We start from the raw sequence: 23,113 nt of genomic DNA on the forward strand, positions 1-23,113 counted from the left end.
GTTCTTTATAAGTGGAACTTTTCTCTTTTTATTTCATTTTTAGTTGTTTGCTGTGATATAAAAATTCATTTTTTGGTACATTTTCCTTGAAACTACCATTAAAAATCGCTCCCACAAAGAAAACCTCATGCTCAGATGGCTTCAATGGCAATTTGACCAAGATTTAAGAAGCAAATATAAATCTTACAATATCTCTTTCAGAAAATAGAGAAAGAAGAAACATTTCTCATCTCATTTAATGTCATCAACACATACTAAAGCCTGAGAAAAATATAAGGAAAAATTATATACCAATATCAAAAATCTCCCCCCAAATAAGGAGCAAATAGAATTTTGCAATATGTATAAAGGATAATACATCATGACCAAGTGGGGGCATACCCCAGTAATGTGAGGCTGGTATGGCATTCTAAAATTAATCAAAGTAATTCACCATATTAAAGAAGGAGAGAAACCAAAAGATCATGCCAATAGTTATTACAATGGACAAAATTCAATACCATTCATGATAAAACTCAGTAAGTTAGTAAAACAAAAATTTCCCAGTCTGATCATCTGTGGAAAATAAACAAACAAAAGTTTATGATAAAATACTGACTGCCTTTTCACTAAAGTTAAACTAAAAATAAGGATGTTTGCTCTCAAGCTTTTAACAACTACAGGATGTCCTAGCCTGTGCAGTAAGGAAACTAAAGGAAAGAAAAATTTAAAAGGAACTGTCTTCTCAGATGTCCTGATTATATTTATAGAAAATTCTAAGTAATCTATAAAAAATAAACCTTTCCAGAACTAAGTGAATTTAGCAAGGTCATAAAATATGTCAACATATAAAAATTCAAATATTTTAAAGACAAGTTGTTTCTAGTTTTTAAAGAATGCTACAATTCTAAAATCTAATCAATAAAAGAAAGAAGCAACCATAATACTGCCTCATATGATTATAGGTAGAAAAATTCTAATTGAAATATCACCAAGTGGACTATAGGAATATGACAAAAATGAAAATCACAGTATAAGAAATGTTTAAAATTAAAGAAATAAGTACAAATCAATACATCAACAAATTTAAGGAAATAAACCAAAACAACAGGTAACAACATGGCCTTGGACAAATTTAGTAGTCACTACCAGTAGGTTAACAGTCACTACCGAAGTAGACATCCTCCCTCTTCCCCACATATATTGAAGGACATTTAAAGTCAGCAAAGAGAATTTATCCCCAAATGAAGAGTGAACATAATAAGTGACTAAATTTTGGGAAATTTTCCATTAAATTTGGAGAAAAAGATACCTGCTATCACCATAATGTCCAACTATGTTTTGAAGATTCTAGCTATTGCAGTAAGAAAAGTAAATAAAGTAATTAATATAGATATTGGAAAATAAAATTTTATTTGCAGGTTACATGAATGATAATGTATAAATCTCAAAAGTGTCTCATAAAATAGAATGAACATTCAGACTACATTCAATGTAAGCGGTAAAAATCACACCAATATAGTAAACGTATCCAGAATGACATTCAAGTCAATTAAAAAAAAAACAGAACAAAAATATTGGAAAAAGCCAAGAATAGGAGTCAAAGTAAAGGAATGATTATTGGCCAAGAAATGTTCGGAAAATGCTCAACTGAAAATTTAGAAATATACATATGTATGAAGACATAGCTAAAGTGAGGCTACAGGGACATTCAATTTATCATTTAACAGGAGTCTAAGAGAACAATTTGGCAATATCTAGTAGAGTTGAAAGTATATGTAACCTATGATTAATTTAGCAATATCAAACATAGCTGAAAGAGTATATAATGTATGAGCAATTGCACTTACATGTATATACAATTACAGACATTCCAGTGTATGTAAAACAATGATCATAGACAAGGAAATTCATTGAAGTATATTTGAAATAGTGAAAATTTATTAAAATAAATACTCATCAATGAGGTTTAAATACATTGTAGTATGTTCATATTTTAAAAACTGCGCCAGGCTGGGCATGGTAGCTCATGCCTGTAATCTTAGCACTCTGGGAGGCCGAGGTGGGTGGATCGTTTGAGCTCAGGAGTTTGAGACCCACCTGAGCAAGATCGAGACCCTGTCTCTACTAAAAATAGAAAGAAATTATACGGACAACTAAAATATATATATATAGAAAAATTAGCAGGCCATGGTGGCACATGCCTGTAGTCCTAGCTACTTGGGAGGCTGAGGCAGGAGGATTGCTTGAGCATAGGGGTTTGAGGTTGCTGCGAGCTAGGCTGACACCACGGCGCTCTAGCCTGGGCAACAGAGTGAGATTGGGAAAAAAAAAAATCAAACAAACAAAAAACTGGGCCAGCAATTGCAGGGGGAAGATATGACCACCAGAGAGATACACCATGCATTTCCTTCCCCAACATAGCTAAGTATCTGCCATTGTATCTGAATATTCCATTATTATGGTCACTCCTTTTTGGTAATAGCAGTATTTCCAGTGTGGGTTTACATCCCAAAGATATTAAACATTCTGAATGAGACTTCCTTAGTAAAGTTTATCATACACTGGGATAAAGTTAAGCAAATTTTCTCAATTTTAAGACTTTTAAATCTTTTGATAACCTGGTAATAAGCATTTATTTTTTTAAAAAGGGAGTTAGTATTCAAAACTTCATAAGCCTGTGTGACCAGATAATATGTTTTAAGTACCAGTAAGTACTACTGTTCCCAGAGACATTATTGCAGATATGTTGGGTTAAGGAACTGGTACCTTGGAGGAGTAATCCACTGATACATTAACAGTATTTTACTTTATGTCCCCAAATACTCTGCTTTTTGTTATACCTAATTATTGTCATATAGAAAATTAATTTGCAAATGTTGGGCAACGATACAACCTATTAGTAAATGACTTCTACAATGATATATTATGGCTCTCTTGAAAGGAATATTTAACTTTTCAACAGAGAAACCTGGTGATTACCATACAAATCAAGTATTTCAGTTGTCTATTGCGGTGTAACAAACTGCTCCCAAATTTAGAGGTTTGAAAGAAAGACAGTATTTATTTTACTCATGAATCTGCAATTTGGGCAGGCTCATGGGGGAAGGCTTGTCTCTGCTCCACTTGGCACCAGCTGGGATGCTCTGAGGCTAAGGGTTAGAATCATCTGAATGCTCACACACTCACACCCCCAGTGCTTGAAGCTGGCTGTTACCTAGGAACTAAACTAGGGCCATAGTCCACCTTTACTTAGCTTCTCTGTGTGGTTACTTGACATCTTCATAGCACGGTGGCTGGGCTTCAAGGGTAAGCATCCCAAGTGGATCAGGCAGAAGCTGTATTGCCTTTTGTGACTCAGTCTTGAAAATCACATAGTGTCACTCTTGCCATAAACACAGGCCTGTCCAGATTCAAAAGGAAGGACCATGATCCTTACATCTTGATGAGGGCGGGTCAATATTACATTGCAAGGTGAATGTGTAGAATGGGATATATTGGTATGGTCATTTCTGGAAAGCACATTCTGCTATACCAAGTCAATGAATGTTGGATAACATAGTGGTATAATATGACATTGTATGCCACCTAATGGGTTACAAATTGAAATACAAAATATCCCCTATTAAGTAATCTCGCCAAAATATTTAATGTGCACTTAATTGGCTCTCTACTCCTAATTTCCAGTTCATGGGACATACTGGGGATAAAGGTGCACATTTAAAAACACTTTGGAAAAACAATGACAAAAATCCAGAATGTGACATTCTACAACTATCCTAAACTCTTAAAAAGTCAACGTTGGAAGAAAGTTGCCAGGGGGTAGTGGTGGTGGGGTGGGTAGAGATGTTTTTTTTTTTTAAAAGGAAACTAACAATGCATAACCAAATGCAATTCATGAACTTATTTTAGTTCCTGAATTTTAAAAATAACCCATGACAATCATTCTCCACATAATTGAGAAAATATGGACTGAATATTACAGATTATGGAATTATTGTTAATCTCCTTAGGTGTGAAGCTATATGGTAATTAAGTAGAGGGCAGTCTTTCTTATTAGGAGAGGTAACATGTCATGGTGGCCACAATTTATACTCAAATACCACAGTAAAAATATGTAAATCTTATATAGAAGCAAACCAAATATGACAATATATATTAACAATTGCTGCATCAGAGAGAACATACCAATGTTCATTGTACTATTCTTTTAACTCTTCTAAATGGACAGTGGTCTTTTGGTTGTTAGTTTCTAACATAATGAATTGTGGGCAAAAAAAGCAGACTGACAGCTCTGCTTTTTGGATTATGAAAGGAAAAAGCATTATATAGCTCTCTATAATTCTTCAAAAGCTCTCATAATCTTCACTCTCATCAAATATAGAGAATTCTTTCTCACATTAATTTTCAGAGATGAATTCTGATTTTAGAAGTGGAACTTTACTGCATTTCATTAGACTTTATCTATACTTAATTATCAAAATTTAAGTAAGCAGTGAAAGATAATGTTTTTTTACAAACTCCTTACATCAAGTCTTCCTTTCACATGAATTTACTAACAGTTATCACTAGTGATAAAAATTATAATATTTATTGAGCACATGCTGTGTGCTAAATACTCTTCTAAAGATTTTTTATTAGCATTTCATCACAAAAAGTGCTATTAGGAATCTACTATTATTACCATTGTAAAACCAAGGCACAGAGAAGGGCTTTGCCAAAAACCACACAGGCAGAGGTGGAATTATGAGAATTACAGCAAAGATGTGCCATGGCTCTAGTTTCTCCCACATTCATTATATTAACAGAATCATTTTTCTGTTACAATGCTATATAAAGTGTGGTCCATGTGCTGACACTGGTCCACAAATTGTTTGCTTTTGGTCTGCAATGAGTTAAGATACAAATGCCGAGAGCAAGTATTTAGAAACTTTACAGCAATTTGAGAGCTAATTTATGTCAGTTAAATTCAATAATAAAAAATTGCGGCTTTTGTGTGTCTGTTTTTCTTTCCATTTCATTTTTCTGGTGATCCAGTACCACTGCATTTTATAGAAGCAATGTTCAACAGTTTACAGAAGAAAAGGTCCTTGATGGTTTGACATGCACTGCACCAATACCAATCTGCTAGTTTAACCAGGATTGAGTGATGCTACAGTTTTTCAATTCTTTAAATTAACATGTAAAGCCATTTCTGTTCAATTATGAGCATGAGGCAAAAGGGATTCCCATGTTCCCTAAGGATTAAAAAAAATCTTAAATTATGAATTCTCTGCTGTTGTAAAAGGCATTTTGTAAAGGCCATCGTATTATCTTTACATTATGCATAGGGTTTCCTCATGAACATGATTTCTCTGATGTAAAGTAAGTTGATCACTACGAATAAAGGCATTCCCACATTCTTTACATTTATAGGGTTTTTCACCAGTATGAATTCTGTGATGTCGAGTAAGTTCTGTTTGAAGATGAAAGGCTTTTCCACATTCTTTACATTCATAGGGTTTCTCATCAGTATGAATTTTATGATGTCGAGTAAGTCCTGCATGAAAACTAAAGGACTTACCACATTCTTTACATTCATAGGGTTTCTCACCGGTATGAATTCTCTGATGTTGAACAAGGTATGAGCCATGACTAAAGGCCTTTCCACATTCATTACATTTATAGGGTTTTATACCAGTATGAATTTTCTGATGTTGATTAATTTGTCCCTGTACCCTAAAGGTTTTTCCACAAATCTTGCATTCATAAGGCTTCTCACCAGTATGAATTCTTTGATGTTCAGTAAGCTGATAATGTAGTCTAAAGGCCTTCCCACATTCTTTACATTCATAGGGTCTCTCCCCAGCATGAATTGTCTGATGTACTCTAAGGTCTCTAACTCGACTAAAGGCTTTCCCACATTCCTTACACTCATAGGGTTTTATACCAGAATGTATTCTTTGATGTTCAGTAAGGTGATAATGAAGTCTAAAGGCCTTCCCGCATTCTTTACATTCATAGGGTCTCTCCCCAGCATGGATTGTCTGATGTACTCTCAGATCTCCCATTCGACAAAAGGCCTTTCCACATTCCACACATTTATAGGGTCTCTCACCACTGTGAATTCTCAGATGTTGAGTAAGATATGACTGTCGTCTGAAGGCCTTCCTACATTCCTTACAATCATATGATTTCTCCCTAGTATGAATTTTCTGATGTAGAGGAAGAGATATTGGTTTTTGGATTATCATTTCACTAATGCATCCCATCTGATGTCCCTCTGGTCTCTCAAATTCATGTTTGTCCTGCAAATCATTTCTGAAAATGGTGTCCTCATGGATGTAAGTTTTACTTTTTTCCACTGTCTGCAGTTGAGATAAATATATTTCATAAACATCATTTTCTGGAAATAAATTCTTGGTGACATACTTGCACTCCAAATCTGCAAAATTTAAAGAAACAAAAAGCAAAAAGCAAACAGATGCTGTAATGCTATTTTTCTGTGGATGTGGAGGTTACACCTTATAGTAGAAATAAAAGATACACTGAAATAACACATATTAGAAGTAAAAGGTTTAGGGAAGGAGTCAACAAACCTTTTCTGTAAAGGACCAGATAGTAAATATTTTAGGCCTCATGAGGCATATGTCTCTGTCACAATTACCTAGCTCTGGTGTTATGGCACAAAGGCAGCCACAGACAATATGCAATTGAATGAGCATGGCTGTTATAACATTTTATTTATGTATACTCAAATTTGAATTTCAAAAAAATTTTACATAACGCAAAATATTATTTTACTTTTGATTTTTTCCAACCATTTAAAAATATAAAAACTTTATTTTTTAACAATTTAAAAATGTAAAAGCTCGTGAGCCATGCAAAAACAGGCAGTGAGCTATCTGGCCCATGGGCTGCAGTTTGCTGGCTGTTGGCTTAGAGAACTCTAAATTATTGTAATGAAATTTGAAAGGTGAAAAGACATCAGAAAATGATGTGACTTTTTAAAAGGGTACAATAGGTGAGTAGGGCAATAGGTTAAATCAGTGGTCCTACTATTTAGGATGGATTTAGGGAAGTTTCTTACATGTAGTGCTCCAAATCAAATACAGGCACCAAATCACACAAACTGAATCAAAATTTATAGGAACAAGTCTTAGATATGTGTATTTTTAACCATTTTCATCAGATAGTTTTGATGCAGATCATTGAGAATCTGTACCTAATTCTCTTCTCAAAAGTTTCTCTTTCTCCTTAGAATAAAATCCAAACATTATCAAATCCAAAAAGCACTTGTTTGTCTCTAAGATCTGTGCAAGGTACTGTCCTCTTTGTTCTCAATCTTCTACCACAAGGCACCCTTTCAGATCCTATGATATGCCACACCTCATCACCTCCGAATGGCCTTTCCTGGTCTTATCTAAATTAGCCCTACTAACTCCCTAGCATTCTGTCTCCTTCCCCTACCTAATTTTCTTCACAACACATATCAACACCTGATATTATCTGTTTACTTATTTACTACATGCTTCCCTTATTATGATATCAACATCTCTGTAACAATAGGAATGTATATTAATAGTGCCTAGACTCTAGCACAGTGCCTGGATTAGGTTAGGTAAATAGGAAATATCTGTTGGATTAAATAATTTTGGGCAATGGAGAAATGACTATAAATCTAAATGTAAAAGAGGACCTGGAAATATAGGTAAGATGGTTGTCAAAGGGGAAGAAAGGAAGCAACTCTTCTTTGAAATGGGAGGGAAATATGAGACCAGAGAAACAGGCAAAAGGGGGTAAAGTTCCCTTGGTAGCTCAAGTTGAGAGAATCTCAATGTTTCCCTGGTTTCAGTCCCTTTCTCCAAAGGCCATGGGCCTTTGAAAGGAGCTTTCCAAACAACATCTCAAGATATGCTTCTTCCTTGATTTAGTGGACCGTAACTTGTGATGGCGTTCCCCTGCTGATTTGCTGTCACTCACCTGGGTACCAATTCCTTGTCCCTTCCCTCATCACCACCCAGGGCTCTTTCTCTTGCTCCAATAAAGTGATCACATCTGGCTTAGGAATGGCACATCCTGCTCATGAGAAAAAATATGACACGTTATAGAAAAAAACCAAAACACACCCAAAATAAACATAACCTGGAAATGACTTAATTCAGACTCGGTTACATTTATAATAAACTTTAGGTCAAAATGGTACGTAATAAAGCCTTCACAATAAAGAAGGCCCCTGAAGAATACTCACACTAAGATGGACTCACGATTACAGGACTAAAGAGACGAGGTAAGAGAGGGAAAAGGTTTGCTCTGCTTTTAAAGGTAGTGTAGAGAGGGCTGCAAGCGCATACTCTGAAGCCCTATGGCCTGGGTTCAAATCTTCTGCCACCTACCAGCTGTGTGACTTTGAAAAGTTACTTACTCTCCATGTCTTGCACTTCTATCAAATGCAAAATGGGACTAATGTTATGTACTTCATAGGGTTATTGTGAGAATTAAATGAATTAATATATGTAAAGGCTTAAAAGGATGCCTAGCATACAGTATTATTTTGTTGTAGATGTTACTATTTTGCTAGGAGAAATCTAAGTGTCCTAAAACACTTCCAGGTTTTTCCTTAGATATTCCATTGACGGAAAATGCAAAATTCACAGATTGTAACTTTCAACCACAAAGCAAGTTCAAGAGAATATGTCTCTTCTAGAATGAGGTGTGTTTGCTTGAATTTTAAATGAATATTTGTTAACCTAATCTACCACTATATAATCCATAGAGGCTCTTTTGATAGTCAAAGAAAACCAGAACCCTGAGACTAGCTGTTCTCTTGCAGGTAAGCCAGACATTAACGCAGAGCAGCTGTAGGAATTCTGAGTATACACATTACAGGAAATCTAGTTTCTCTGAAAATGTTGCACTACTCAAATCTGAGAATCATTTAGAAAAACAGGCAGTCACAGGCCACAGGGAAGAGTGAAAGGATGGGGAAAGTGAAGGTGCACCTTAACTCAGGTGCCCATCTCTACCCTAACAATGTTTAAACTATTTCTTTAGAAACAGGCGGTAGAAATTCAGTTGGCTTCTTAAAACAGAGTTCTGAAATTGAACAGTGGACAAAGCTGACATTCCAGAAAACAGCCTGTAAAGTATTTGGGCAGACACCTTACCCAGTGAGACCAGGTTGCTGTAGTTCTCCAACATCACATCCTTATACAAGTCCCTCTGCACAGGGTCCAGGCACTCCCACTCCTCTTGGGAAAGGTCTATGGCCACATCCCTGAAAGCCAATGACACCTGAAATGACAAACCTATGTATTATAAAAAATGTTTTTAAAATGTATTTTCAAGATGGAAAACTGCTTTGCAGGAAAGCAGCAATATAGCAAGCAAGTAAACTGGCGTTCAAGCCTGCAACACGCACATATGGAAGAATAAGGACACTAATATTTAAGAAGTAGGGAGCTAATTTGATGCAAATTAAATGAGATGGCATAAATAAGCACATTGCCTATTATGTGCCTGCATTTTAAGTTCTGAATAAATGTGAGTTTTATCATTCTCTCTTCAAGGAATATTTTTTAAAAAAGAATTTTTCCTCCAAAAGTACTCTAAAATTTCTATGTGATTTCATTGAAACTCAGGTTTCATATCATGCAAGGTAATATCCATCTTGTGGATATATCAGACTAATCCTTTTATGCTTAGGCATTTAGGTGGGACAAAATGTTTAAGGTCTTCCCCAATCCTGGGGGACTATTTTTACCCATGATTAGGGATCTGGAGGATCTTCCTATCTACTACCCCAACTGTCCCTCAGGAACACTTGCCTTAGTCCTAAGCTAGAGGACATTGATGTAGAATGATCCACAATGACACTGATGCCACTAGAGACCAGCACAACCTCCTCAATCACAAAACTGAATTTTGTCCTATTGTTCATCTCTCAGGGATCCCCTGGCTAGATCCCTGAAAACTCCACAGAGGCCCCAATCACACTCCAACCTAGTCCTCTAAGCTTCTCAATGCACGAGATCTCACTTCTTCTGGGGCTGACATGGAAGGGAGTGTTTGAATCATCTGGGATGGCAAAACACTCAACACTAAATTCCATGCTAGCACCCTCAAAGCTCAGATTTGTGGAGTCTAATGGGACTACCACCTCTATGCCATAAAATCATGACTCTGATGATGGAAGCTCAAATATTTCCCTTCAGGTACTTCATCTTTCACTGCTTGATCAATGCTCCTGAGAGGACAGGGCAGATAGATGAAAAATGAATAGGTGAACACAGGTAAGAGAAAAGAAGGGCAAATGTGGAGGACACTAGGCTGTTTGGCAGCGTCTTTCACTGTGATTGGAGTAACCAGAAAGCAGGTTCACCAACAGGAAGGAAAGATCAGGATAATAAAAATGATCACATGAATTTAAAAACACCGTATTTCAAATAACAGAATTACAAACTTACATGGGCCATAGTTTTAGAACTGTATGAACTGGTCAGTTCTCCTTGGGCTTCCTCAATTGGAGAAGCATAGAGTCCAGAGAATCCAGGGCTGGGGGAGGAACAAGTGACTTTGAGACCAGGTGTGTCTCAGAATTCCCAAAATGACCTAAGTTAATATGATCCTGCCTTTATTTTATTTCTACTTACAACCCCATACAAACTGGGGAAGACAATAGGGAGTCTGGATAAAGCCAAGCCCTTCCTATGCCATGGGGAACCACCTGTGCAAGTGTAGATACAGAGCAGAGGCCTCCTGCATGGAGCCAGACCAGGCACTCCAGCAGAAAGGTTTCTGGACCACCCCAGTTTCTGATGATGCTGATCTGTGGCTGAGACTAAATTGTTAAGTCCTGCCCTGAGCAGATCCTCTTCCATCCATCCCCACTTTAGGGCTGAGAAGGGGCTGCCCCATCCAAACCCCAACATCATTCATGGCTTGGGAATATGCCCACACCCTGCAGACATGAAGGCAGAAAACAGCAGGCAGCCTTTCCCACTGCAAAACTGCAAAACTTGCCAGAACAACAGCCCCCAGAATCCTCTGTATCGAACCAACCTCTATTTCCTAATCAGGATCGTCTAAACTTTTCCTGCATGAAGTCCCTGACCACCACAGTATCTGAATATCAAGGCTGGGAGGTGTGAATTTATGCCCATGGTTGCTAACTTATGTCATGGTTGCCCATGACAACAACAAAGATAAATATTTTTAGGCTCTTCCACATGAAGATCCCTTTATCACATTAACATTTAATCATGCGATGTAGTTATCTCCATTCAACAGATGAGGTAACGGAGGCTCCAAGTAAAGTTCCTTGCCCCAATTCACAGTTAGTAAGAGTCAGAGGTGTGTTTTGAATCCATATTTCTGTAAATATAAAGCCAATTCTCTTTCAGCTCTGGCTTTTGCCTCTGAAGCCCAGGATTTCTTTGAGTGAAACCTGAGTATGGGTCATTCACTAAAAATAGCAAGAGAGAGTCTCTGTGTCCTTTCAATGATCAACTAATGCAATTTCCATTCTGCAGGAAAAGCACGCGCACACACACACACACACACGAAATTTTGCTAAAATGTTCCTCCCCAAAATATTAATAGTGATGCTGGGGCTATTTTACCTTTCTTCCTTATAAGCCCCTTATGTAACATAATGGAATAACTGAATTGTTTGTAAAAAGTGAGCATTAATTCCATAATCAGAAGTATACAATAAATCTAAACCCAATTATAAAATAAAATTTTTTAACATGTTGGAAGCAAATTGGTTTGACATGTGTGGAGACAGTACGGAAATCAGTGTGACCATTATAAATAATGCCTACCAGTTCTTGAACATGAATTCTTCTTCAATTCAACAAGGCCTTTTCACTATTAAGATTCTTCTCTGAACACAAGTCAGGTGAGCAGCATCTGCAGTCTGAATAAGAAAATTTGTGCAAAGCAGACAGAACAGTGTTTGGTTCTCCTCTATTTCCCTGAAGTATCATTTTGGATATAATCCTTGTTAAGTGTTTTTAAATTCCGATGTTAGTAAATGAGATTCATATAAAATGTAAAATTTGAATATTATTGTTCATCACTCTATTACTTTACCTCATAACTTCTTGCTGGGAACCTTCATCCTACAGCTCAATATTTGACTTCCCTCATATGTACTTTTTTTTTCCTTATGACTAACTCTTTATAAATTTCATAAATTTCAACTCATTGATTCCCTGGAAAAAACCCTGCTCATATTCACACAGATTTCTACCCTCAGACTTCTAATCACATTCCCAATCCTAAAATTCTTACAAAGCAGATGATCATTATCACTCACTGACCACCAGCCGAACTATCTCTGATCCTGTCATACTTTTAAACTGAGGTCTTTGGAGAAGATCGACGATGTGATTCTATCTAAACATTAATCTCAATAAAACAAAGTTTTAACTTTAAACTCCAGGATATGCATTTCTATACCATTACAAAACATGACTGCAGAGGAATGATTTGAACGAGTGAAGGGCATTTGGAAGCCAGTGAAGAGGAGGATCCATCTGCATGGTCCATCATTCACTGGAAAGGAAGGCCTAGGACAGGTCCCTGGACATTTCAGGAAAACAAAAGCAAGTGTTTCCATGTAGTAAGAACAAAATTGCATTTTACGAACAAAGAGGAAACATAAATTCACCTGGATGTGGACTTTTAGACTTGCTACACAATTTTTCCCTCCTCGTTAGGATCTTTCTTTTGACGAATGGCAGGATTGGGGAAGAAGGAAATCATGAGACAGCAGGCCTTTCCTACAGCACAGGCCGACCTAGAAAATCCCCACCAGGGCCACATCTGCCCTGACGTCACACACAACCAGATGTGGCAGGGAGGCTGGGATCTGTCTCTGAACTCACAGCAGATTTCTAGAATCAGATGGGAATGATGTGACTCTGAAAAATGTGACTGCCACACAGCGGCTCCAAGTGGGGACCCTTCCATCATGTCGTTCCAGGATTCTGTTTCCGGGACACTTCTACTCAGAAAAGTCCAATCTCAAACAGGTCTGTGCCTTCTTGCGGGGAACCTTCATCCTAGAGCTCAATATTTTACCTTCCCCTTGGGGAAACTGAAGAACAGGAATTGATAGTAGGAAAATGTGTGTGTGTGATAAATTGTTTTAAAGAAAAAACGTGCTCTCTTTGATTCTAACTGATGCTATTTGCTTCTGTGACTGTGCTTGCTTTTAGTTGTTTGATAAATATAGTTAATCAGAATGAAAAACAGGCATAAGAGCAAGGGCAACTCCATGATAGGCTAGGCTTCCTGGATGTGAGAAGCTAACAGCCTAGCTCTGCTTCTGTATATATGGCTTGGTTGCTTGGCGCTTAGCTTAATTGGAGCCATGACAGGCTTCACTAAAGTTAAGGGAAACAAGGCCCTGGGGAGGTAACTGTAAGTTACTTCTGATAAAGGGCTGGAGAGTCCCGGGGCCTCCAACCAACTAATCAGATAAGAAGGGCAAGGGCAAGGCATGATCAGCACGTGAACAGCTTGTACAGGGCGTGTGTTCCCAGTATTGCTTGTAACCAAAAACTAGAAGGTCTGCAACAACAGCCACCGCCACTCCCCCCACCCCCGTCGCGGACCCTCCTCTTCCTGGAAATGACGTTGACCACAACTGGCGCCGGCGCGAAAAGCCCGAGGCTTTCGCCGGCGCGAAAAGCCCGAGTCAACCAATGAGGAGCCAACACGATCAGCCACTTTTAAAAGAACAAATAAACTAAAGGGGGATGCAGTGCCCAGTATGTCACGTGCAGCCCAGTGTGTCGGGTGCAGACTAACGTGTCGTGTGAAAACTAACATACTGAAAAGTATAAAAGCTTAACCTTTACCCCAGGGCGGGGTCCTAGTTCGTGGAGAGGCCACTGCGTTGGTGCTCTGGGACTTGGACCCTCGCTCGAGCTAGCCAATAAACTCCTTTGCCTTTTGCAGCCTCGGTAACTCTGCCTCTCTGTTCCTGGGGCCCAGGGGAACCGGCTCTAACTGTAGAGTAGGACTAAAACAATATTTTAGTTTGTTTGATGGTGACTTGTTTTTTGCTCTTAGCTAACAGCCAAATTCCGCTTCTGTACACAAAGCTTGCTTGCTTATTGCTTGGTTACGAAAAAGAGCTAAAACCATGCTCAAATGCAGTTTAGAAACAAACAAACAAACGAACAAACGCACCGCAGGTGGCTTCCTGATAGGGAGGCCGGCTGTGCAGGGCGTGTCCTTGGGGAGAGAATCTCCTGGGAGGGAATCTCTTGGGAAAGAATCTCTTATCGGAAATAACTAGCAACAGACTCCAGCAAAAAAAAAGTATAAAAGCTTTGTTTTTACCCCAGGGCGGGGTCCTGGTTCGTAAAGAGACCACTGCGTTGGTGCTCTGGGACTTGGACCCTAGCTCGAGCTAGTCAATAAAATAAAACTCCTTTGCCTTTGCAGCCTCAGTGACTCTGTCTTTCTGTTCCCGGGGCCGAGGGGAACCGGCTCTAACATAACAACACCGCTTTGTGCAGGTATCAGGGACCGTGAGGGGAGAGGGTCAGTGACACATACTAAAGAGTCAGGCACAAGTCTCAGCCTCACACCAGCACCCACCGTCACAAAGGCCCAACCTGGCCCTGCTAGGCGCAGAGTCGCGCGCGAACACATACATACGGTCTGTCCCACTTGGTCACCCAATCCCCCTCCTCTGCTCCTCACGCACTCACAGGCCTGAGGCTCCCTCCGGGCACCACACGCCGCGCCCCGGTGCTCCTCATTTTGGGCGGCAGCCTCATTGTCAATGCTACCCCCCGCGAGTCCCGCTCCCTCTCACCTAGCTCCGACTTCTCGCTGGGCTGCAACTAACACGCCCCGGATGGCTGAACCAGCAGGAACGCACCGGAAGGGGCCCCTGGGGTCCCGGCTGCCTCTGCCCGTGGGGCTTCTGGGAAATGTAGTCCGCTGCCGGACGCCGGCTAGCTGCGGCGCAGGCGCGCGCGGATCTCGCGGCCCCAGCCCACAGCCCAGGAGCCGGCGTAGAAACTGAGAACTTACACCCCGAGAACTGTCTGGGCTGTGCAAGCGTCGCCACGCAGCCTGAAGTGCCCAACCTTCAAGGACATCCGCGGACGCGACCCTGAGCTGAGTCCCAGCTCCGCAAGGTGGAATTTGTTCTGTTTCTTTCTTTGAGGGAGTCTAAACGCTTGGTATACAGCAGGGGCTCGATATGTGTATTTCAAATAGGTGTACCCGGCTGTTCGAGTGTTATGTGTCACTGAGGGTTGTGGGACCGACTGAGCCTCCCTGAAAACCCAAATGATCTTTTACTCGTAGGAAATGGGGGTGGGGAGTCGCACAGGGGTTTTATTCCATGGCTAAGGGCTGCTGTCTCACGTTCATTTCACCCCTTTCCCCGAATTTCTGAAGCCACTTGGTTCGAATTTTTTGCTTCTCCCTCACCCACTCATCTGTCAGGAGATCAGAAGGGACCCAGAGGATCTGATTCAAGGCCCAGATTCTCCAAAGGAGTTAAACTTCTAAAAAGAAATTAAATCTTCCCCATGGAATGGGAGGTCAAAAAGAAAAAAAAAAAAAGAAATTAAATGAATTCAGTTTTATCTATTTATTGAATAAACCAATCCTGGGTAAAGAGAAAAGAACACTAAGTTTTGGGTTAAGGGGACTGGGAGGGTGGGAGAAGCCCCAGCCCCCGAGTGGTGTTGGGGGAGGAAAGGGAGGGGTCATTTGTAAAACTCATGCTCTTGCTCATCCTTCTTGATGACAGTCTTGTATGCTTTCTCGAAGTCCTTGGCCAGGACAATGTAGCGGTTCTCGCGGACGGCCAACATCCCACTCTGTTGAAGGATGAGAATTAAAATCTATTTCCTGTACTCCCCCACCCCTAGTGATGGTGGAGGAAGAGAAAGATGGCACCCAAGACCCAAGAGGGGACAAAAAGATTGTGGCAGAGTGGTCTCAGAGAAGAGGAAGAAGGGTCTTCACAACCCCCCTGCCCAGATGCAAAGAGAAACCATCCCTCACCTCCTGACAGATGGAGTTGATATCAGCTCCTGAAATCTTATCTGGCCGGGCCACATCTGCAGCAAGTGAGTTAAGGAAACCCTTCCCTGCCTGATGGGGTGAATGCCTGGAGCCAGAAGACATCCTTGGCCATCTCTGTCACCACCCTCCTCCCTGGACCTTGGTCCCCATCTGCACAATTTGGGCTGTGGTGGTGGCAGAGGTGGAGGTGAAGATCCAATCCCCATTCCCAACTGTGGTCCCTTCATCACTTGGGAACAGGATACAATCTTCCAAGTCAACCTCCTCAGAGAGGTTCATCTTGCTGGTGATAGTGGAAAAAATCAATCTTTTCTGGCGACGATCAGGGAGGGGAAATTCAATTTTACGGTCGAGGCGTCCTGGCCGCAGCAGGGCTGGATCCAGGGTGTCTGCTCTGTTTGTGGCCATGATCACCTGGCAGCGGGGGCAGGCCAACTCAGACCTCTGTCCCCGCTACCTCCTCCTCCTCTTGCCATGATATCTACCCCTCACTTGCCAGCCCCCACCTTTCCCTGATTCCTAGACCCCACCTCCCCTTGCCCATCTAGAACCCTGAACCTTGACATTGACGTTCTGGTCAAATCCATCCATTTGATTCAGCAGCTCCAGGAGGATTCTCTGAACCTCCCTGTCAGCTGGAGAATGCGAGCAGTCAGTCCAGGGCATCCCGTGTGACAAGCCTGCTCAAGACCCCAGGCCCTATTTGGGCATCACTCACCTCCCGTCTGGGCATCGAATCTCTTGGTGGCGATGGCATCAATCTCGTCTATGAAGATGATGGCAGGGGCATTCTCCTTGGCCAGGCGGAACACATCCCGGACCATGCGGGGACCCTCACCCAGGTATTTCTGTACAAACTCCGATCCCACGACCCGGATAAATGCAGCTGATGGCAGGATGACAAGGGTTAGATGGAGATGAGCCTCCTGTGGGGCCCATTCTGCTTTAACTGAAACTAGGAATTCCCTGAAGCCATCCTTTTTCTTGGATACTCACTCCTAGTGGCTGGGTCCCAGATCCAGCCCTGAGGACCAGCCATCTGCTTGTGCCCCACAGTGACTCAGCGCCACAAACCATGAACCCTACTCACAGATGTGCCATTTTTTGGCCCAACATTTAAAAATCAGGATACTAAATACTAAAAAACCCCCCGAAAACTGGATTTCCAGAGTGCTTCCAATATTGGTAACAGATACATTGCCCAGATACTAAGACATCACGCTGTGTTGCCAAGAGCTCTGAATTCCTATTTGCTATATGGACCTGCTTTTTAATTACCTGAAACTGTCAGGGACCATGGGGCACATCTTCTGATATAACCGACAACTGGCAATGTGGTCAAAGACAGGTTTGTTCTGGGCTCAGGCTTTGGACTTGTTTCTTAAACTTTGTTTCTTAATGACTGAATGCAGCTTTGTGCTGTGCAGAGCACACCCCCAGGATTCTCCTCCCAGCCACCATGGAGAACGGAGACACACAGTCCATACACATAGGCCAAGGGCTTCATGTCATAAACTAGGAGTTGTGCAGGGATGCAGCTCTGCCCTCTCCACCCCCTAAGATCCAGACTTTACACCTGGCTCAAAGTGTCCCTCTTTCCCAGTCCCTGCATCACCTGGGGGCCCACTCAGCATCCAAACATCAAGGTTTCTGACCTTTTCTGCCCTAAACACATCCCGACCACCCTGCTTTGGCCACATATTTACCTAGCTGCTCTGCAGGCATCCAACCAGTTCCACGTGGAATTCTCATCTCTGGAATTGCCTTATCTTTTTTGTTTTTTTAAAAGAAAATGATTTTGACTAGCCAACCCCAATAGAATTGCCTTATCTGACTCCAGCTTGTCTGTTGGCCTTTCCTACTCAATCACTGCAGTCCCTGTCCTGCCCCCGCCTTCCCTATCCTCCCAAGCTGTCATCCCCCTCTGGGCTCTCATACTTCTTCCACCTGCCCCAGAATAGGCTCCTGCTTCAGTTATTCTTACTAAACTGCATGAATTGCCACCATAACAGAGAGATGAATTCCCATCTCAGCTTGGGCCTTAATCTTCCTCCACGGTCAGATAACTCAACCCCAGTGAGCAGCTTTTCCCACTGCTCCGCTGCTACTGTACTCTCTCTTCTCCCTCTCTCTGCCAGCGACAAACCACCCTGATTCACTCAGATCGATTCACTCAGAAAAAGACGCCATGACGCAAGAGCCCCTCAATTTCTACTCAGCTAAGCTTGTCTGTCCTCACTGGACTGGAACTCTGGGCAGGACAAGGACACTAGGAGAAAAACTGGTGAAATTGGAAGGAGGCTACACTTTAGCTCATAGTAGCGTACCAGTGTAAATTTTCTGATTTTCATTACTGTGGTTATGTAAGATAATGACATTAGGGAATCTGGATGAAGGGTACACGGGGACTCTTTTGAAATAATTTTCCCTTAAATTACTTTCAGAAAACATTTAAATACAGTTTTTAAAAACTAAATAAGAAAAAAGTGACTGGCAGGTTTCCTAGATCCTAAACACAACACAAAGCTTTATGGCCTCTTTCTTTCTTTCTTCAATGGTCCGTCATCCTCTTGCCAAGACTCTCGAATTATCCTTTGCAAATTTTTTTTTTTGGTGCACACATACAGCAAAACCCTGCCCCTTAGTCACTGAGGCCAAGGAATCAACAGAGTGGCTAAGAGCTTGAGGTGTGGGTCAGATAGTTTGGGATTAAATCCCAGGACAACCACTTGCAAGCTGGTGACCTTGAGCAAGTTACTTAACCATGTTTGCTTTTGTGTAAAATAGAGACAACAAAGGTACCTATTTTACTGGGGGGTTCTGGCAATTAAATAATTAAGTATTAATTGATTACATATTAATTAAACAATTAACACATGCCTAAATGCTGAGAGCTGCTCCTGTTACATATCGTAAATGGTATCTATTACTCCCACCACACAAATACCTGCACAAGGACTACTAGACACCATGGAGAAAAAACGAGAACAGGGCAGACGGGCACCACCACAAATTCCTACCTCCAACCTCGCCTGGGTCCTCAACACTGCCTGGGAAGGATCCGACATCTGTCTTGGAAGACCTTTCTGTTGTCCTTCAGCACCTCACCTTGTCCCCTCTTCACTGTCAGATGTCACCCAGCACCCTCACCTATGTCTCCCCAAAGAGATGAGAGGATCCTCAAGTGGTCAGAGCTCAGGAGAGGGGGTAAGAGGCTCACCTGTCGTGTGATGTGCCACAGCCTTTGCCAACATGGTCTTCCCGCAGCCGGGTGGGCCGTACATGAGGACGCCTCGGGGAGGATCGATGCCAATCTGAAACCCAGAGGGGGAAAGGAGGATGAGCCAGGGGTCCCGTCACCACCCCAGACCCAGCAGGGCCTCTCCCTTCCCTGCCACCTCCACTGCCTCACCTGCTTGTAGAGCTCGAAGTGCGTAAGCGGGAGCTCCACGGCCTCCCGTACCTCCTGCTTCTGGATGTCCATGCCCCCGATGTCCGCGTACATCACGTCTGGCTTCTGGTCTGGGGGGAGAGCAGAGCTGGGGCTCCCAGCCTGGCCCACAGGGTCCCCTTGGGCCTTCCTGGCCCCGGGCTGCCCCCTCACCTGAGGTGAGCATCATGATGCTGCTGTCAGCCTCGGGAGGCAGCACGTCCACCAGGGCGTTGCTGTGCTTGTGGAGGGCCACCGAGGCGTTCGGCTTGAGCAGCTCCCGATCAATGGTGCTCAGGATGCGCACGTAATAGTTGGAGCCTTTGGGCAGGAGGCAGCAAGGGAGCGGGGGAAATGAGAAGCAACAGAGCCTCAAAACTGTCCTTTCCTCCTTTCCCCAACCTCAGTTGCACCCTCCAGGCCACCAATATCTCTGGCTCAGACCCTGAGGGGCCCGCTCTTGGCCTCCAGTCTTGCCTCCTCCAGTCTGTCCCCACATTCACACTAGCGACTTCTTTGTCTGTCTATAGCCCTGACTTTCTCTTTAGCTCCAGGCCTGGGTGAACAGCACGCTTCCCCTGATGTCCCCTGGGTATCTCTCACTCACTGTGCCCCAATGTCATCTTGGTATATTTCCTCCAGTAGTGCTCCTGGATCTCAGTCCCAAGGAGACCCACTGTCTCCCAGTTCCCAGCCAGAGGCCTGAGCCTCATCCTGGACCTTTCTCCACTTCCCTCCACAGCCCATCAGTCACCCAGCCTCCCGAGTGTCTCTCCAACCAGTCCCTCTTCTCCTCCCCACGGCCCCTGCCCTGATTCAGCCCTGTCCTCTCCCATCTAAGTTCCTGCACAACACTGCCCTGGTGACCGGCCTCCAGTCTCCTCTCTCCAGCCCGCCTCCTACAGGTATACTAATGATGCACATGTCTTTCCAGGCTCAGTCTCTCTCCTGCCCGTCAAAGCTGGCTGTCCCACAGCCTCCTGGACACCTCCCCATGACGCCCTAGACTGCCCTCACTGCCTCCCTCCAAACCTACTCCACCCCTGTTGCCATCTCAGAGAGAGCCCCACAGTCCCCCTGAGTTCCACAGGTCAAAGACACAGGCTTCATCCTGGATACCTTCCTCCCCTCACTTCCTCATGGCCCATCAGTCCAATTCCAGGCACAATCACACACCTTTCCCCAGAACTTTTACAAGAACATGGCTTGGTCCAGAGGAGCAGAGACCAGAAGCAGGAAAATACAGATAAGACGCCAGAGACAACGACTGTGGGGACAGGGCCTGAACCTATGTTAATAACAGCAGCTACCCAATCTCTTAACACTCCACCCATGGTTTCAAACCACAGGCCCTAACCCAGTAGTAATTGCAAGATCAATTTAGAGGGTCATAACTAGAACTGTGTTTAAAACAAAACAGACTAGAACAGAATAGAAAACATCAGAATATATCACATACAGTAAGCCTAAATATCCTTGGTGAAACTTTTTTTATATGAATATTTAAATAGTGAGAGGCAGAGACAGACAGACATTCACAACGTAAAATATATTTCTACTTTTGGATCTGTTCAAATTCTCTGAAGAGCACCATTATACTGTGCTGCCTTGTTTGCTGCTCTTTAAGACCCTAGCACATGGCAGGAAGCAGTTGTTAAGTGGAGAGATGAATGAATGAGGTGTCTCCCCCAACCCCAACACCTGTGGTAGAGCCCACGATGGCTGTATTCTGATCCACAGCCTCCAGAAATTGCCCGATGACCAGTGGGATGCTCTGGATTCGCTTCACCTCTTCCTGGGCATGAAGGAATTCCTTCTTCAAGTTCTTTTGTTCATCCTTGATGTACTCCTCCTGCACCTCTAGGAACTCCAGCTCTTGCTGCAGTTTCTGTGAGCAGAGAGTGCACAGGAAGGGGATGGTTCCAGGCCTTGCTGAGCCAGAGAGTGGTGGAAAGTGGGGGAAATATGAGATGCTGGGCCCTGTGCAGGATATGGGTTGGGAGTTGAATGTACCTTGTAGCGGCTGTACAGGTCCTCCAGGTCCTCAGGCTCAGGACCCAGGAAGGACAGGCCAGTCTGGGGCCGGGACACAGACAATGCTGGTATCTCATCCTAGACCAAAGGGGAAAACTCAGGTTAGATCTAGAGGGTCTCCTCATGAAAGCAACCTGAATCCTCTCCCCACTTTACCGTGAAGTCACTGAGCCCCTAACAGTCTCTTGGCATAATTCAGACCCTCAAAATAGACCCTGAAACCCCCCCAGCCCCATAAATAGGCTTCAGTTGTCACCCAACCCCCTAAACAGGCCCCTCTGTCAACTTGCCCCCAAACAGATCTTTTCTAATCACTCATCAATCATAGCATGTCCCCAGTGTCACCAAACTCCCAACAAGGGTCTAAATGTCACATCAATTCTTTATCGGACCCCAATGGTCCCCAGCCCCCCTCAGCAGGTTCCTAATGTCAGATGGCTCTCCCAGATAGGCTGTTAAAGCCACTGCACCTTCAAAGAATCCTGCCATTCCCCAGTTTCTCTCCAAATATCTCTCATGTCACAGACTCCCAACTTACGTTAGGCCCAAACATCACTCAGCCAAGCCACAGATAATACTTAGCCACCGCCTCAAATCCCCAAGCCAAGCCCCCAACATGTGTCAGTCCCCCTGCCTAGACCCCGACATCACTCGGCCTCATGGCTGGGTCCTATACATCACTCACCACCCGACCCAATCCCAACCCTACCGCGCCACTTATGTCACTAACCACTCCCAGCCAGGCCTCGGAATTAATCAGTCTCAAAGACGCGCTAATGTCACTCACACCCCCAGGCCCCCTTCTGAATCCTACCGCCTTCCTAACATCACTCGACCACCCAGACAGGCCTCTGGACAGCACCAAGCTCTCCAGTGAGACCTCTGAAATCGCCGGGGCTGGGATCCTCGAAGCCTTTCTGCCCCAACTCAAGTCTGGCTTCACCCTCTCCCCACTGTCCCGGCCCGGACTAAGAAGCCCAAGTCCCCACTGCACCTGAGCCTTCTCCACCAAGATGCCTATTTCCTCCATAGTGACCAAGCCTGCCTCTGTGTGCCCGGCCTGATCAGTCACCGCTTCCGCTGACGCCACCGGAAATCAATGTCCTATGGGAACTCTGGGAAACGTAGTTCAAGATATCGCTGAGACAGGGCTGGATGTGCCGGGTAGGATGAAGGGCTCGTTCTGGGCTCCGCCCCCCGAGTTACGCACATGCGCCGTTCGTACCCGCGGGGGCGCCGGCGGGCTCGGGGCAGTGCGCGTGCGCTACGCGCCAGGGCGCCATGGCGCGCGCGAGCAGAGGACGCAGGCTTTCTTTCCAGGAGGTGGCGCCCCCAGATTGCTCTTTCAACTGAGGAACGTCTCAGAGATACTCAGGGAGAGTCTGGTGGGCAAAGGTTCTCTCTCATTAAGTGGCTGGGCTGGAGGGGCCTTGGGCCAGGCTCCGTAGACGCTATCTTTTAGGGGTTCTTCCAGTGGGGCTGAGCCTAGAATTGTGCCCCGTGCGAAGATGGGAAGGCCCACGCTGCCCCTGAGGGTGACACTTCGTGCCGGACTCCATCCCAGGAGTGAGGAGACCCAAGGCAGCGAATCGAGTAGAACCCATGCTTCAGGGCTGGAGAAAA

General features: G+C 43.5%; 2 protein-coding genes across 4 annotated transcripts; both read right to left on the reverse strand.

The window, feature by feature from the left end:
• Positions 1-3,023: 3,023 nt before the first annotated feature.
• Positions 3,024-14,873, reverse strand: LOC123624326 (zinc finger protein 546-like). 3 transcript variants are annotated; one of them, XM_045532009.1, is made up of 7 exons: positions 14,798-14,873; positions 11,784-11,878; positions 10,425-10,512; positions 9,126-9,252; positions 7,942-8,037; positions 6,391-6,403; positions 3,024-3,382 (listed from the first exon to the last, which is right to left on the reverse strand). In XM_045532009.1, exons 2-7 carry the CDS (start codon positions 11,795-11,797, stop codon positions 3,337-3,339), a joined length of 384 nt encoding a protein of 127 aa, XP_045387965.1. In that variant the 5' UTR covers positions 11,798-11,878; positions 14,798-14,873; the 3' UTR covers positions 3,024-3,336. The 3 variants fall into 3 exon arrangements, with proteins under 3 accessions (XP_045387965.1, XP_045387966.1, XP_045387967.1); XM_045532010.1 differs by lacking the exon at positions 14,798-14,873 and adding an exon at positions 14,691-14,790; XM_045532011.1 differs by lacking the exons at positions 6,391-6,403; positions 14,798-14,873 and having other exon boundaries at positions 11,784-13,150.
• Positions 14,874-15,571: 698 nt separating this feature from the next.
• On the reverse strand, positions 15,572-22,719 carry PSMC4 (proteasome 26S subunit, ATPase 4). The gene is made up of 11 exons (XM_045532012.1): positions 22,485-22,719; positions 21,470-21,568; positions 21,158-21,344; positions 19,631-19,777; positions 19,439-19,548; positions 19,247-19,340; positions 16,745-16,912; positions 16,585-16,661; positions 16,272-16,440; positions 16,006-16,061; positions 15,572-15,818 (listed from the first exon to the last, which is right to left on the reverse strand). The coding sequence occupies exons 1-11, from the start codon at positions 22,518-22,520 to the stop codon at positions 15,705-15,707; spliced, it is 1,257 nt and encodes a 418-aa protein (XP_045387968.1). The 5' UTR covers positions 22,521-22,719; the 3' UTR covers positions 15,572-15,704.
• Between the last annotated feature and the right edge of the window lie 394 nt (positions 22,720-23,113).

Source organism: Lemur catta, chromosome 19, assembly GCF_020740605.2.
Source record: "Lemur catta isolate mLemCat1 chromosome 19, mLemCat1.pri, whole genome shotgun sequence".
Taxonomy (NCBI): Eukaryota; Metazoa; Chordata; class Mammalia; order Primates; family Lemuridae; genus Lemur; species Lemur catta.

Coding starts and splice junctions, on each gene's coding strand:
- PSMC4 (XM_045532012.1), bottom strand. CDS start 22,520: ATGGAGGAAATAGGCATCTTGGTGGAGAAGGCTCAG. Junction 21,569..22,484: donor TCTTGGTGGAGAAGGCTCAG/GTGCAGTGGGGA, acceptor CCTTTGGTCTAG/GATGAGATACCAGCATTGTC. Junction 19,341..19,438: donor ACTTCGAGCTCTACAAGCAG/GTGAGGCAGTGG, acceptor TCTGGGTTTCAG/ATTGGCATCGATCCTCCCCG.
- LOC123624326 (XM_045532009.1), bottom strand. Junction 9,253..10,424: donor GTTCTAAAACTATGGCCCAT/GTAAGTTTGTAA, acceptor TTGTCATTTCAG/GTGTCATTGGCTTTCAGGGA. Junction 8,038..9,125: donor CAGCAACCTGGTCTCACTGG/GTAAGGTGTCTG, acceptor TCTCATGAGCAG/GATGTGCCATTCCTAAGCCA.